This window comes from Galeopterus variegatus, unplaced genomic scaffold, assembly GCF_000696425.1.
Source record: "Galeopterus variegatus unplaced genomic scaffold, G_variegatus-3.0.2 Scaffold936, whole genome shotgun sequence".
Classification (NCBI taxonomy): domain Eukaryota; kingdom Metazoa; phylum Chordata; class Mammalia; order Dermoptera; family Cynocephalidae; genus Galeopterus; species Galeopterus variegatus.
This window is the reverse complement of record NW_007727047.1, coordinates 294,631-307,308: the sequence shown is the minus strand read 5'-3', so window position 1 is coordinate 307,308 and position 12,678 is coordinate 294,631. Positions and strand designations below refer to the sequence as shown.

The 12,678-nt window shown below is 38.1% G+C and overlaps 1 protein-coding gene across 1 annotated transcript in view; it reads right to left on the bottom strand.

Moving 5' to 3' along the window:
• The window catches only part of RBPMS (RNA binding protein with multiple splicing), an 81,666-nt gene extending 69,900 nt beyond the window's left edge, over window positions 1-11,766 (bottom strand). Inside the window, exons 1-4 of the mRNA XM_008573586.1 lie at window positions 11,680-11,766; window positions 7,232-7,309; window positions 4,614-4,652; window positions 3,296-3,358 (exon numbers count right to left, since the gene is read on the bottom strand). Coding sequence (XP_008571808.1) covers window positions 3,296-3,358; window positions 4,614-4,652; window positions 7,232-7,309; window positions 11,680-11,766 — 267 coding nt within the window. The remainder of the gene's footprint in view (window positions 1-3,295; window positions 3,359-4,613; window positions 4,653-7,231; window positions 7,310-11,679) is intronic.
• Between the last annotated feature and the right edge of the window lie 912 nt (window positions 11,767-12,678).

Here is a 12,678-nt window from a genome sequence, read left to right as displayed (position 1 = left end):
CAAAAAAAAAAAAAAAAAAAAAAAAGATAAAATTAGGGAGGAGGGGTATCACACAAAGGGCAGGTATACTAAAGAGTCTACAACCTTTTAGAGTACTTTAGATGAGTGCTTACCGGCGTAAGACAGTGCTTGTTATGGAACCATACATGAACAGGGATCATACTAATAAACCTGACTGTTCTGAAGTGTTAACTGCACGTCATTCTGATTTATTAAAATAAGGCTTCTATTAGACAACCATAGCAATTTGTGGGTCCTCACAGCTGCTGGATTAACTGGACCATAGATAACCTGAAGGGATGTCTGGGTTTGGATTACTCTTAGCCTTATTTGGTAATTTTTGCTATAAAACCAAAATATACTGTATTTACCATAAAAGGGTTGAGTGACTCCGTGATAAAAGTTCAGTGTTACTACTAATTTCAATTTGAGCATGTTTTTTCATGAAATTATTAAGTTGACCGAAACAGTTTAAAAATGGAAGAAAATAAATGGATTTAAAAATCAGTCATTTTGAGAAAATAAACTAATTATTAGTACGAACGTCGGAGCCAGACAGTAACCAAGACAGAGAAACAATAACGAGAGGCTCCGAACATGGAAAAATGGTTCATAACACAGTGAACTGTTCTATACAGAGGGACTTACTGGACTGAGGCTTAAGTTTCTCAGTAGCGGAGATGACAAGTGTTGGTTTCATGATTATGCACATTACCTTAAATGCGCCCATTTTGTCTGCAGAGAGAAGAAACCCTGCTCCATGCTCACACACCAAACTATCATGGCCGTTTGTCCTGGACAATGTAAATTAAATAGTCTGTCACTGCCACCAGGAAAAATGCAGCAACATTCCATGGACAAAGCAAGCAGCAAGATATTGTATAAAACGGACAGGGATGAGATGCAGATGGCTTACTTTTAGTTGCCTCCCCGTTGCAGATCTACACCTACAGTTGCTGACTCTATCACACATCCTCTCTAGGTCTCAGTTTCTGTAACTATAACATTAGGAAGATTTCTAAGGTACACGGTATCTGTAATACTTTAACGTATAAAACTTAAAAATGTCAAGAAAGAGATCAGTGAGAATCTCAGTAAATGCCCAACACTCACAAGTCATCCCCGAGCAGCAGAAAGCCCAGGCTCATTACTCCACGGGTAAATATGGAGAGTTCCCCCTAGGCTCACAGAACAGATCAGAATTAGACCAGTTCTATTTGGGGTTCCTCCCAAGTTATTAATACATGAGTAGCAAACAGCATTAATGATTTGAGAAAAGGAAGTCTTGCTGCCAGTGAAAAGAAGGGAGAACTGAGTGCAAGGAGAATAACCTAATACCAGGACAAGAAAACACTGTGATCTGGGGTCAGTTGGCATAGAGACAAATGGGCTTAAACACCTCTACCATTATGTTACAGTATGGTTCAATACCTGGTATTTGTAATGATAGCCCTCAGGAACCAGGAGAAATTAAAATTATGTCTGCTGTACTCTATTTAGTACGGCAAGGCAACAGTTTTGATTAATACGGTTTTGGCTAATGAAGTCCACTTATCTGTAAATATATATGTCTCAACACCTAGCCCCCAAGGGAATGTTGCGTTGCCAAATGAGAGAGGTCTCTATAAAAGCCAATTGTTCTTCAGACAGTGAGTGACATCTTTATACACACAGCAGAAATAAAGGCAATGGGAGCCCATCCTGTGAATAAGCTTCAACTGCTGTCGCTTTGTTTATAAGAGCAATGAAATGAATATAGTAACAATGTCATCTAACATAACTCTAAAGGACCCAGAATATTTCTCCATTTAGAAAGATGCCCACCCCATGAGGATAAAAGAAAACACTGTCTAAATAGAAATTGTGGTTTTATTTTTAAGTCTAAAATTTGGTTATATTAAGAAAATTCTGGTTGTGTCTACGCAATGAGAAAACCATAAAACAATTTTGATATCAAAACATTCAGTTATACACTGTGCTTCAGTGTGAACCACTGGTGCTCAATAAATAACTGGTTACACTTTGTTCTACAGGAGAGGAACAGAGAGTAGGCAGTTATTCAAACCAGTAAGTCATTTATCCGAATCTAGAAAAATGCTGGGCTCTTCGGACCTCTTGGAATCCTAAGATATCCCTATGGGCTTTAAATGAAAAACCAACAATAAATGTTTCTTCTAAGAGTGTACACCTCTTACTTCAAAGTCTAAAAACTTTTCTAGATTGTGTCACAATGGTATCATTATGCCAAGTAAACGCTCATATAAAGGCTTTCCCTTAAGCCTCCACATTGTCACAATATTGTGAGTCTCCAGCAGCCCTCTTTGCATAGCCTGCTCAGAAAAGCAGATGGCAGGAACACCTGCCGGTACCACAGCAACACAAAGGCCAGAGACAAGTTGCCACAAGCCTACACAATGGCACTTATATTGCAACCAGTCAAGTGGCCACTTGCCATTCAGAAAGCACCCTAAAAATTCTGTGCCACTTTAATCAACATTCAGCCACAGCCATTTAGGCCAACTGTCTATAGCACGATGGAACCAGAATTCACTGAGATTCCTCGCCTGAGGATCAGTCCTCAGCATCTGGAACTAAATCCTACTTCCTTCTAACTTTCCTTGGCTAAATTCCCTTAAGGTGTTTTGTTTTTCAACATACCAAAGTAGAAAACTATTTACTAAAATAATGCTGGTAAAAGCCTTAAAACATATGGGAGATAAGATGCCTACAAACAATATACAGGTATTTCTACTCAACTACAATTGACTAGAATTTATTATATTATAGTGCAGAAAGTCTTTTGGGAAACTCAGAAAGGCAAATTTTTAATTAACCAGAATAAAGACTATGACCTATTTGAGTTTTTTTTTTTTTCTTTTAAAGCCACATACCTAAAACCTCATGAGATAAGAAAAGTCAAGATCCTGATCTATTTTTGGCTTAGACATTTAGAGTATAACTACGGCCAAGCTAAGCTGTTAAGTACCTCCTTTGGAGAAAACAAGCTGTATTGCACACCAGCGTGGGATGTGATGGGGCTGAATCAAAGACCCGCATCATCAGATATTTTGAGCATGTCAACAAAAGCTGGCAAAAAGCAAAGTGTTATTTAATAATCTGCACATCTGATCACAATTCTTAGGAAAAGCTGTAAAGAGGGCTAATTAAATTGATGAATCCCTCCCCGTTAGATTGAGCATTCATACTCCTTCCATTCAATTTCCTGTCCATAGAGGTCTATTACCTCCCACCACCGCATAAGGAAACCCCCTACAATCACATCTTTAGTACTTACATTCAAAGCATTCTTTGCAGCTTCTGCTTCTGAGCGACTGTCAAAACTGACAAAACCTACAGGCTGAGGAAAGAAAGAGAAATATGAAGGAAAAAAATTAGGGGATGTCTATTTTTTTGGATCAACAATGCTGTCAAACTGAAGAGCTAAGATAAAGATATGACCACAGGCAATGGTAGAAATAAGAAAGCCAGTATCAAAGAATCATGACTCAGTGGCTTAGCCAAATTTCTAACATGAACCAAAGGGACGGTGAGGGTAGTTCTCCAAGAACACAGCCGGGGATTTAGAGAATCAAAAAAATCTAGAAGTGGTTGGAAGGTGAGTAGCAGTGAATAAGGGAATAGAGGAAAACTTGGGTCTGAGAGGCTCCAGTTTCCTAAATCAAATTCACTGTACCTCAGTTTCTTCATCTTTTAAAATGGAAAGAGAACCAAATTACCTTTTGGTACACTGTTAAGTGCAAGGAATACAATGACACAATGACAAAAGCCCTGTACTCTCACTGCGTGACCAAGATTACAAAGTGACCGTTTCCATTTCAAATCCAAAGAAATGTCTTTTTAAAAAATTCTGTGTTTAATTAGGCATGTAAATAAACCACACCGATCCATGTAAGTAGAGAGGGGTGGTAATCCCTTTGGACTCTGTATCTTTCAGTCCACAAGGGTGCCTACCACATAGCTTATTTCTGATACACCAGAGAAATGAAAAGTGACTGAGAGGTGAGTATGCCGAGTGTTCAGCTTTTAAAAGGAAAAAAAAAAGAAAGAAAGATAAAAGAAAAAAAAAAGCATATAGTTAAAAATCTCCAAGCAACTTGCAGTAGCTATTAGGGTTACTGATTACCACCTCCATTCTGTACCTTCTATGATCCGTTCTAGACTTGGGAAGCTGCCTGTGGTTATTAGGGGTTTGAGAGACAGCATGACTCTTCACCATCTGATATTCATATCAATTGTACAAGTTTGCCTGTTTAACCTCATAAAAAGAAACAGGAAAGAATTGGGAATAAAAGTAAATTTTGATAGTAATTCATCATTTCCTTTGAATAAACAAATTAATCTCAATATAAGTATTCTGGATGCATTGCCTTTGCCTTCCTCTGGGACAGTCCCAGACATCCTAGCTGGAGACTATGGAATTACAAATAATTTTTCTGTGCTTATTCCTAATTGATTGCACCCTTAATTTTAAAGTAACAACAACAAAAAATCAAATACTAATGGGAATTTTAAAAATAATAATGTTGAACCCCGGTAACATTCTTAAAGAAAGTCAAAAAGTGATCATTTATCAACAAGTTGGAAGTTCTTACCTGCTTAGATGTGAGCTTTATAAGAGAACCCTCATAGCCCTAAAAGTAAAGAAGAACCAAGTTTAGCCAAAAAAGAGTACTAGGAGAGAAGGTAGTTTGTATACTATTTTGCTCAAGTAAAAATAAGTTCTTTATGAGTAGCAAATATTTGGCTCTTTTCACAAATGCATCCAAAGTTAACTGGGAAAACAATTTATGCACACACCTATTTGCATACTTAAGGCCTAAAAGAAATCAAGCCCTGAAATTCATGAATTTATCTGTTTCTCTTCCTTATATTTTTTTTCATGAAATTATGCAATCGTAGGAAAATGGGTGTCTCCATCAACAGCAGATTTTTGTTTTCTTCGTCCAGAGATGAACAGGGATTTTATAGAATTAGGAGAATGAAAGGGTAAATTTAATAAGATATGAAGGTCAGTGTATGTGTTGACTTGGTCATACATTTGCTGTAAAATAACAACAATGAAATATTAAAGGCTGGCTGATTAACTCAGTTGGTTAGAGCACAGCCTTGTTTGCAACACCAAGGTCAAAGGTTCAGATTCCCATACTTGTCAGCTGCTCCCCAAAAAACCATAAACAAAAACCTTTAAGAATATATACAGGTGGAACTTACTGATCAAAATTTCAAAAATGCCAGAAAAGGTTAAGTAGGCAGTGATAATGAATTTTGCTGAGTTCTTTTGCTTACTTATTGAAACTGCCAGTTTTCATGTTGGTATCTGATTGGGACATGCAAAAATCCCTGTGGGATTTTTACTCCAGCTCATCCTTGAAGAAAAAAGAAATACTCCCTTTCACCCCCTCTCTTTACCCCTCTGGCTCCTCAGGACAAGGGTAACAAAGTATGTTTATTTCTGAAAATAACCCATGGCAGTTGGCTTGCACTGACAGATGACACGAGAGGGGAAAAAATACCACTTAATATGATTGACCACTACACATATCAGTGTAGAGACAGATTTGCAGACTAGGGTCGGCCTCCAGGAACCTTAATTAAAAGAGGGCTGTTAAGAATGAACCAGGTCCTGACTTTAGCATTGAAGTTTCTGGGCAGTATGTTGGGATTGATTCATCCTCACTTCTTTCCCAGCAGAGAACTATGTTACCAATTAGCTACTAAAACATTTTACCTCAAAGGCCTTGAGCTCTTCTGACCAGAAAAGTCATGATTCACAGCCCTGTCTCTTCCCTTTTTCAAGGTGCTCTCTTCTGAAAAACCTGGAGGTTTAAACACCCTGAAGGCCTCAGAGGCAAAGGACAAATGGATATTTCACTCAAGCAAACTGCTGCTGGTAGGGATATATTGTGTTCCCAAGTCACAAATAGAGACGCAGAATAGCATAATAGTTTATAACAGGGATGGGAGAGTTTGAATCCTGGCCCTGCCATTTATTATGTGTGGAAACTTGAGCACAATTTAATCAACTGTTCCAAGCTTCATTTTCCTCACTGAAAAAAGGAGGCTAACCCACTTCAAAGGATTGTAATGATCATTAAATGAGATAATTCACATGAGCGGTTGCTGGCTGAATCTCCTTCTCTATATACATACAAAAGCATAACAGTATTTTGTCCATTAAGATCAATTAGCTCAAAAAGTCCTAATCGTATAAAAGGGACAGGAAACTGTCCCTTTTATAAAACTACAACCCTGCTGAATAAACTCAGGAAATTCTATAAAGTTGGCATCTCTCCACAATACCTTCTCTTCCTTTCCCACTTCCTCTCAGTTAACCTGTGTCTAACTTTCTCTTTCCCTCTATGCTGTCGCAACCCTGCTGAATAAACTCAGGAAATTCTATAAAGTTGGCATCTCTCCACAATACCTTCCCTTCCTTTCCCACTTCCTCTCAGTTAACCTGTGTCTAACTTTCTCTTTCCCTCTATGCTGTCGTCATCATGGTTGCATTAAGGGGGTGGCTATCAGAATGGAGTTCTGTCCACTACTACATGGTGCCTTCCTGGCATATAAGCTAGACTCTATTTTATCTTTGTTAGTTGTAACTGGCTGCACCCTCAACCCTCTTCCCTGCTCTCTAACCCAAGTATTTTTTCAGTTGTCACATCTTATCCCCTGTCCCTCTCACACTGGGATCCTACTTCAACAAGGATGGATCTTTACCAGATGTCAAGATTGCCCATCACCTAATCCTAAGTGTGGCCCCTGCCAGTTACTGCTGCTGACATCTCCACCACGGGACAGGGCATTTGAAATATATATTTATAAATTAAGTAATTTTTAACTTTTTGGTGATCTGTACTCAGAAGTGTACCCCCAATTGGAGTAGGACAAATGGGAAGGACACTAAGGCTGTTGTAGGAGGAACAGAGACAGTTGGGGCCAGTCACATTTCCACATCAGTAAGATAAGAGTCTTCTCTAGATGAGCTGTTGGAGGCCAAGAGGCAGTATCAGTCTAGTATGTTAAGTGAGACTATACGTTAGAACTCAAGTTGTTAGATCTTCTTTACTCATTAACCTTTTTTAAACCATCACTTTACAAGATGTTTTCTTAGACATTTCATTTCTTCCTCCAAAAAACCCCACAAAGCATGCAGTACACAGACTACTTTTCATCTCTTTTTACAATTTCTGAAAGATAGAAAAGTTACCTTAAATGGTCTGAAAAGCAGATAGAGCTCCCGAGGTTTGATATCCAGAGGGAGGCCACTGACAAATAGGGTACGGACCTGGAAAAATAAATATAAGAATTGATCAAGGGTGTGAATCACTTGAAATCTCAAAAACATATTTTTCAAAATATTCCATGACTTCTACCAAATTCACTTTTTCTGCATGACATAATGAATACTCTAATGTTAAGATGTCATTGAGCCAACTTGAGTATTTCTATATGGATTATTCAGAGTGAATTACATCTCGATGATTTAAATTTACAAATTGACTTTCCCTTTCCCAACTAGCCACTGGAATATTATACAGACAATAAAATGAAGTTCAAGGAAAAAACATATGTAGTTCAGTTTTATTCCATAAAGCAGCCAACACATATATGTATTTGGAGAGGGAAAAAGTATCTTATAGGATATATAACCAAATGTTTATATTTATATGATTTAGCCCTGAGTGGTGAAATAAGTGATTTTATTGTTTTTCATTAGCTTATTTTTCCCCCATCTTTCTGTAATAACATGCACTAGATACTGTAAGTTTATTTTGTTGGGTGGAGAACTGATTTACCACCTTGCATTCTATAGGAAACTAGAAATAACATCAATATAAATTGCAAAGTTTATAGAGGAAACTCTTTCTTATGAAATATTCTAGAATGAGAAGCGAAAGATTCTTATCTTAGTGTCTTAATAGGAAACTGTTATGCGTGGGAAAAAACCTAGCTCCTGTTAGGCCTAAATTTGCCACTTGCTCATACAGCTCAAGAGGCTCAAAGCAACTGTTTTGTTCATCAACTTGGGGGCAGCTAAGACGTTTGGCATTTCATTTAAACATGGACAAGACTTAACATTTCCTAGAATCCAGGGAAGCCCACTATTGTCTCAGAAACCTGCCATAACATGTTATCTCTCACTGAAGACATTCTTTCCTCTGACAGAACAGACTGATAAGAAGAAATAATTCTTGACTATTTAGATTATATATTTGAGTCCAACTAAAGGTCACTTAAATCCAAGAGCATAACATGCTTAGAATCCTTTCTAGACCCCCTCAGACCAGTAAACTTCATTAAGTTAAAAAAAATCATTGATAATGAATGGAAAAAATAACTCTTCCTAAATATCTAATTCATACTTTTCTATAGTGACTGGGGACTAGACTCGTAGGGATATTTGAAGACAATTTTGTTTACCCTACTCGTCACACCACCACTTTTCATCTGAGCCATTAAACAGCAATGCACTTCTGGGTTTTGGCTTTGTTAAGTCTACGGAAATCACAAAAATAAGACGATTCTTGCCTGCAGGGAGCTTATAGTCAGTGAAGGAAACTGAATATATAAATGACCATCTGTGATAACAGAAAACTTAGCTCAACCAATTACAACCCGAAAGGTGAGACGAAAGCTAAGATGCATGTAAATCCATAATCAAATACTCATAAAAACTGTCCCACCAAAATAAACAAGTGAACGGCACCAAATGAACTTTGTGGCAGGTCAAATCATTATCCAGGGCAGCCCTTAATTTCCCCTCAGGGTCTCTGAACACAGATGTGCCTGGCACTATGCCTTTAGCATCCACTGATGTTCACTTTATCAACACATACGTAAACACCTTTCTTGTCAAGGACACAACATGCTTCAAAGAAGTTCGAGAAATGAATCTGCTGGCAGCTCTATCCCAAAGTGACTCAAATTTTGTGCATTTACCTCAAACTTCGCTTTTAACCCGACAGGACTGAAAGAATGAATGCTAGTAGAAATCACCCTGTGTGGGACTGAAGAGCAAGCATGTTCTTGGCTCAGCCACTATCTAGCATTCCTGCAGAGGCCTCAGTTATATTTTAGATAAAACTGGCTATGTGTTCTTAAACGGCCCTGCCAATTCCGCCAGGAAAGACAAGCCACTTTTCAGTGTCTGACTTCTCATTTAATAAACTCCAATTCAACAAGTAAAGATGCTGTGTTAGTCTTGAGCTTCTCTGGATAGAAACAGAAATGCCTGCCAATTCCGCCAGGAAAGACAAGCCACTTTTCAGTGTCTGACTTCTCATTTAATAAAGTCCAATTCAACAAGTAAAGATGCTGTGTTAGTCTTGAGCTTCTCTGGATAGAAACAGAAATGGAAAGAAAGGTCCTATCTTGAACAAAGAACATGCCTTATCTTGTTGTAATCTAGACATGAAAATAAAAAGCAATAAAAAAAATGCTTCAGTATATAGCAGAGAATAATCACATACACTTTTCAACCAGTGACCACATCTGGTAAGCACAGTATCCAAAGACTATAGGTATTTTCTGTGTATATTTTAGTTGTTTATAAAAAGATTTTAAGGATCATCTGTAGCTGCTCTAAATTGGCCTTCTGAGGTTCCTCTTAAATTCATAAAATTGGGAAAGATAATTTCTCATTTTCTTATGACTCATGTGTAAACTGTGTATGGTCACTCATTTGAAACATTCTATCAGTAAAACCCATGGTGGTACATCTACGTTCATCTATCCTTGTGCAAGCTCTCTCTCAATCTAACCACATTCTTTTATGTACAAATATAGACTCCAAAGGAAGATTTCAAATGTGCTGTGTATTTAAATCATTCTTTTGGAGTAACCATTCTTTAAAGTACACAAGTGAATTCACAGATAAGATCTTTCTGAGGGTGTTTTAGAGTCCAAGGCTCTTTTTTGTAGTGAGTAGCACAGTCCTAGGCACAGAATGTATGCTCTACAAATATCTCGACTGATTTAGAAATCTACAGTATAACATTGTGTATATCCATAGGAGATATAAGTGTCAGCAGTTCTGGTGATGACATGGCAAACAAAATGAGGTGACCACATTTCCCAGTCACAATTTTATCAGTGCAGTTACCTCATCAACTGACAAACACTCATACGTGGCAAAAAGGTAGAAGAGATTAGTATTATGAGGCAGAAGTTAAGAAGAGGAATAAGAGAAATGAGACCAAAAAAATCAGTATCTGGTGGGGGGAGGGCTGGCGGGTTACTTCACTTATTTAAGAGCATGGTGCTGATAACACCGAGGTCCAGGGTTTGATCCCTCTTCTGGCCAGGTGCCAAAATCAAAAAACCAAGAAACCAAAGGACCCAGAGAGAAAAATGACAAAGGAAAGATACAGACTGAAACAGAGAAAATAGACCACAAAAAAATTCAGGACCCATTAAAAAGGACAGTGATCAATAGATGGTAACTAGTAAAATCGCATTTCAACCCACGATAATTTAAACTATACTTAGGTATAAATAAGCCCAATTTCAACAAATGTAAATTAGTAATTAACAAATTTTTTGAAAAGATGCTCAAACTCACTAACTTGCCAATTTAAAATGGTGAGTAGATATCTATATCTATGACACGGAACAAGGTTTATGATTATTAAGTGAAAAAGCAAACACCGTGAACTGCCCATATTCCCAGTTTAATTCTTTTAGTGTTTCTATAAATTTGCTTAAGAAAAAAGAGGCATTGATGGAATATATAACAAATTACCTTTATGTTAATAGTAGGGAGGAAGGTAAAATTGCAGAGAACTTCATTTCATATATTTACACATTTTGACATTTAAATATTTATAAGCATAAACTACTTCTTTAAAAAAAGAGAGAAAAAAACAAGCCTAAATGGATCTCCTTCCTTTGAAATTATAAACCTTGGATCCTGCCTGTCTACTTAAGTCCTTAGAAATTTTCTCATTTTCCTGCCTGTCCTTGATCCATAGGGATAAGTTTGATCTAGCAAAAAAATATATTCATGTAACTTGCTTCACATTTCGGTTCTGACCACAAGTCAGTGTTTCTTATTACTCACACCTCTAAAACAAGAAATCTAACCAAAAAAAGATACTGGTGACTCTAAGGTAAGGTCCCAGGAGCAGGACCATCCTGGTTTCAGTCAAAGGGGTTGTCTTACTCTGTGACCACCCTACATCCCACTAAGACAAGAACAGAGGGATCACTCACTCTACAACATCTAAGGAATTGCCATCTCTTTTCTGAGAGACCATGTAATATAAACTTGGTTTCAGGGACTGAGAAGTTAAAAAGAATTCCACATATCTCTACAACATAAATCCTACTGAGCTGGGTTATTGTAATACAAAAGGGGGGTGGTAATCAGAGTCCTGCGTATGTTTCACACACTGGTTACATTATTTTACTCTTTTAAAATAAACTGTAAGTGGATTCAGTTCTTTGCTTATTTCATAGGCACCAGCTGAAACACCAAACAGGGTTCACAACGACTGAACTATGCCTAGAACGGCTGGTCATCTCATTTCCAAAGAAGGCTCTTGTTGGCTTGGTGTGATTTTCCATGCATCTCTTGCCACCATGAAAATGAATTACATAACCATTAAAATGGTCTGCCAGGCATTTGATTCTGGTGACAGCTCAGTAGAGACTGACCTGCCTTTGGTCAAGCTCCAGTTTCTTGTTGGCACTGGCTTCAAGATGGAGCAGGTGGTCAAGTGCTTTCTTCCTGACAATGGCCATCTATTCAACTTAAACACTTCTTCCTTTTCTGTGCCCCTGGAAGGTATGTTTTGGTTCAAGAGGCCAGGTTGCTACAGACACCAAGGACTGACTACCCACAGGATATAAGGGTCACTATGCTGTTGTTACAAACTTCCAAGTTTGTTATAGTTTAAAATTGATAATTGTTCTTTCCTTTCTAAAGGAAAAAGGCACATAATTATCTACAATGTAGGACTTTCTATTTTTTTTTTTTTAAAAAGATGACCGGTAAGGGGATCTCAGCCCTTGGCTTGGTGTTGTCAGCACCACGCTCAGCTAGTGAGCAAACCGGCCATCCCTATATGGGATCCGAACCCGTGGCCTTGGCGTTATGAGCACCGCACTCTACTGAGTGAGCCACGGGCCGGCCTAGGACTTTCTATTTTTGAAGGATCCACTAGTGTTTGCCCTAAGTGATAGCTGGCTGATCCAATCTGTAGAATAACCAAATTCACTGAGTGAGCCACGGGCCGGCCTAGGACTTTCTATTTTTGAGGGATCCACTAGTGTTTGCCCTAAGTGATAGCTGGCTGATCCAATCTGTAGAATAACCAAATTTATACTAATTTAGGGCCTATGGAAACCAGGTTCCCTTGACAAAAGTTTGATCAGAAAGTTTCCAACAGGATCACGGAAAAAAGGAAGACTATTGGGAGCATGCGTGGAAGAAAGAGGAACAACCATGTTCCCTAAACTCATATACACAGGGCCTGAGCACTGCTCAGAACATGCACAGGAAATAGGGACAGCAAGTTAGTACTGGTACACCAACCGTATCACTATGTTCAGTCTTCAAGGAGTCTATCCAAACCCAACCCACTGTCGATTTGTAATCACATGGTTTCATAACCTCCCACTTTCATAGGAACATCATAAGATCAAAGTCCAATC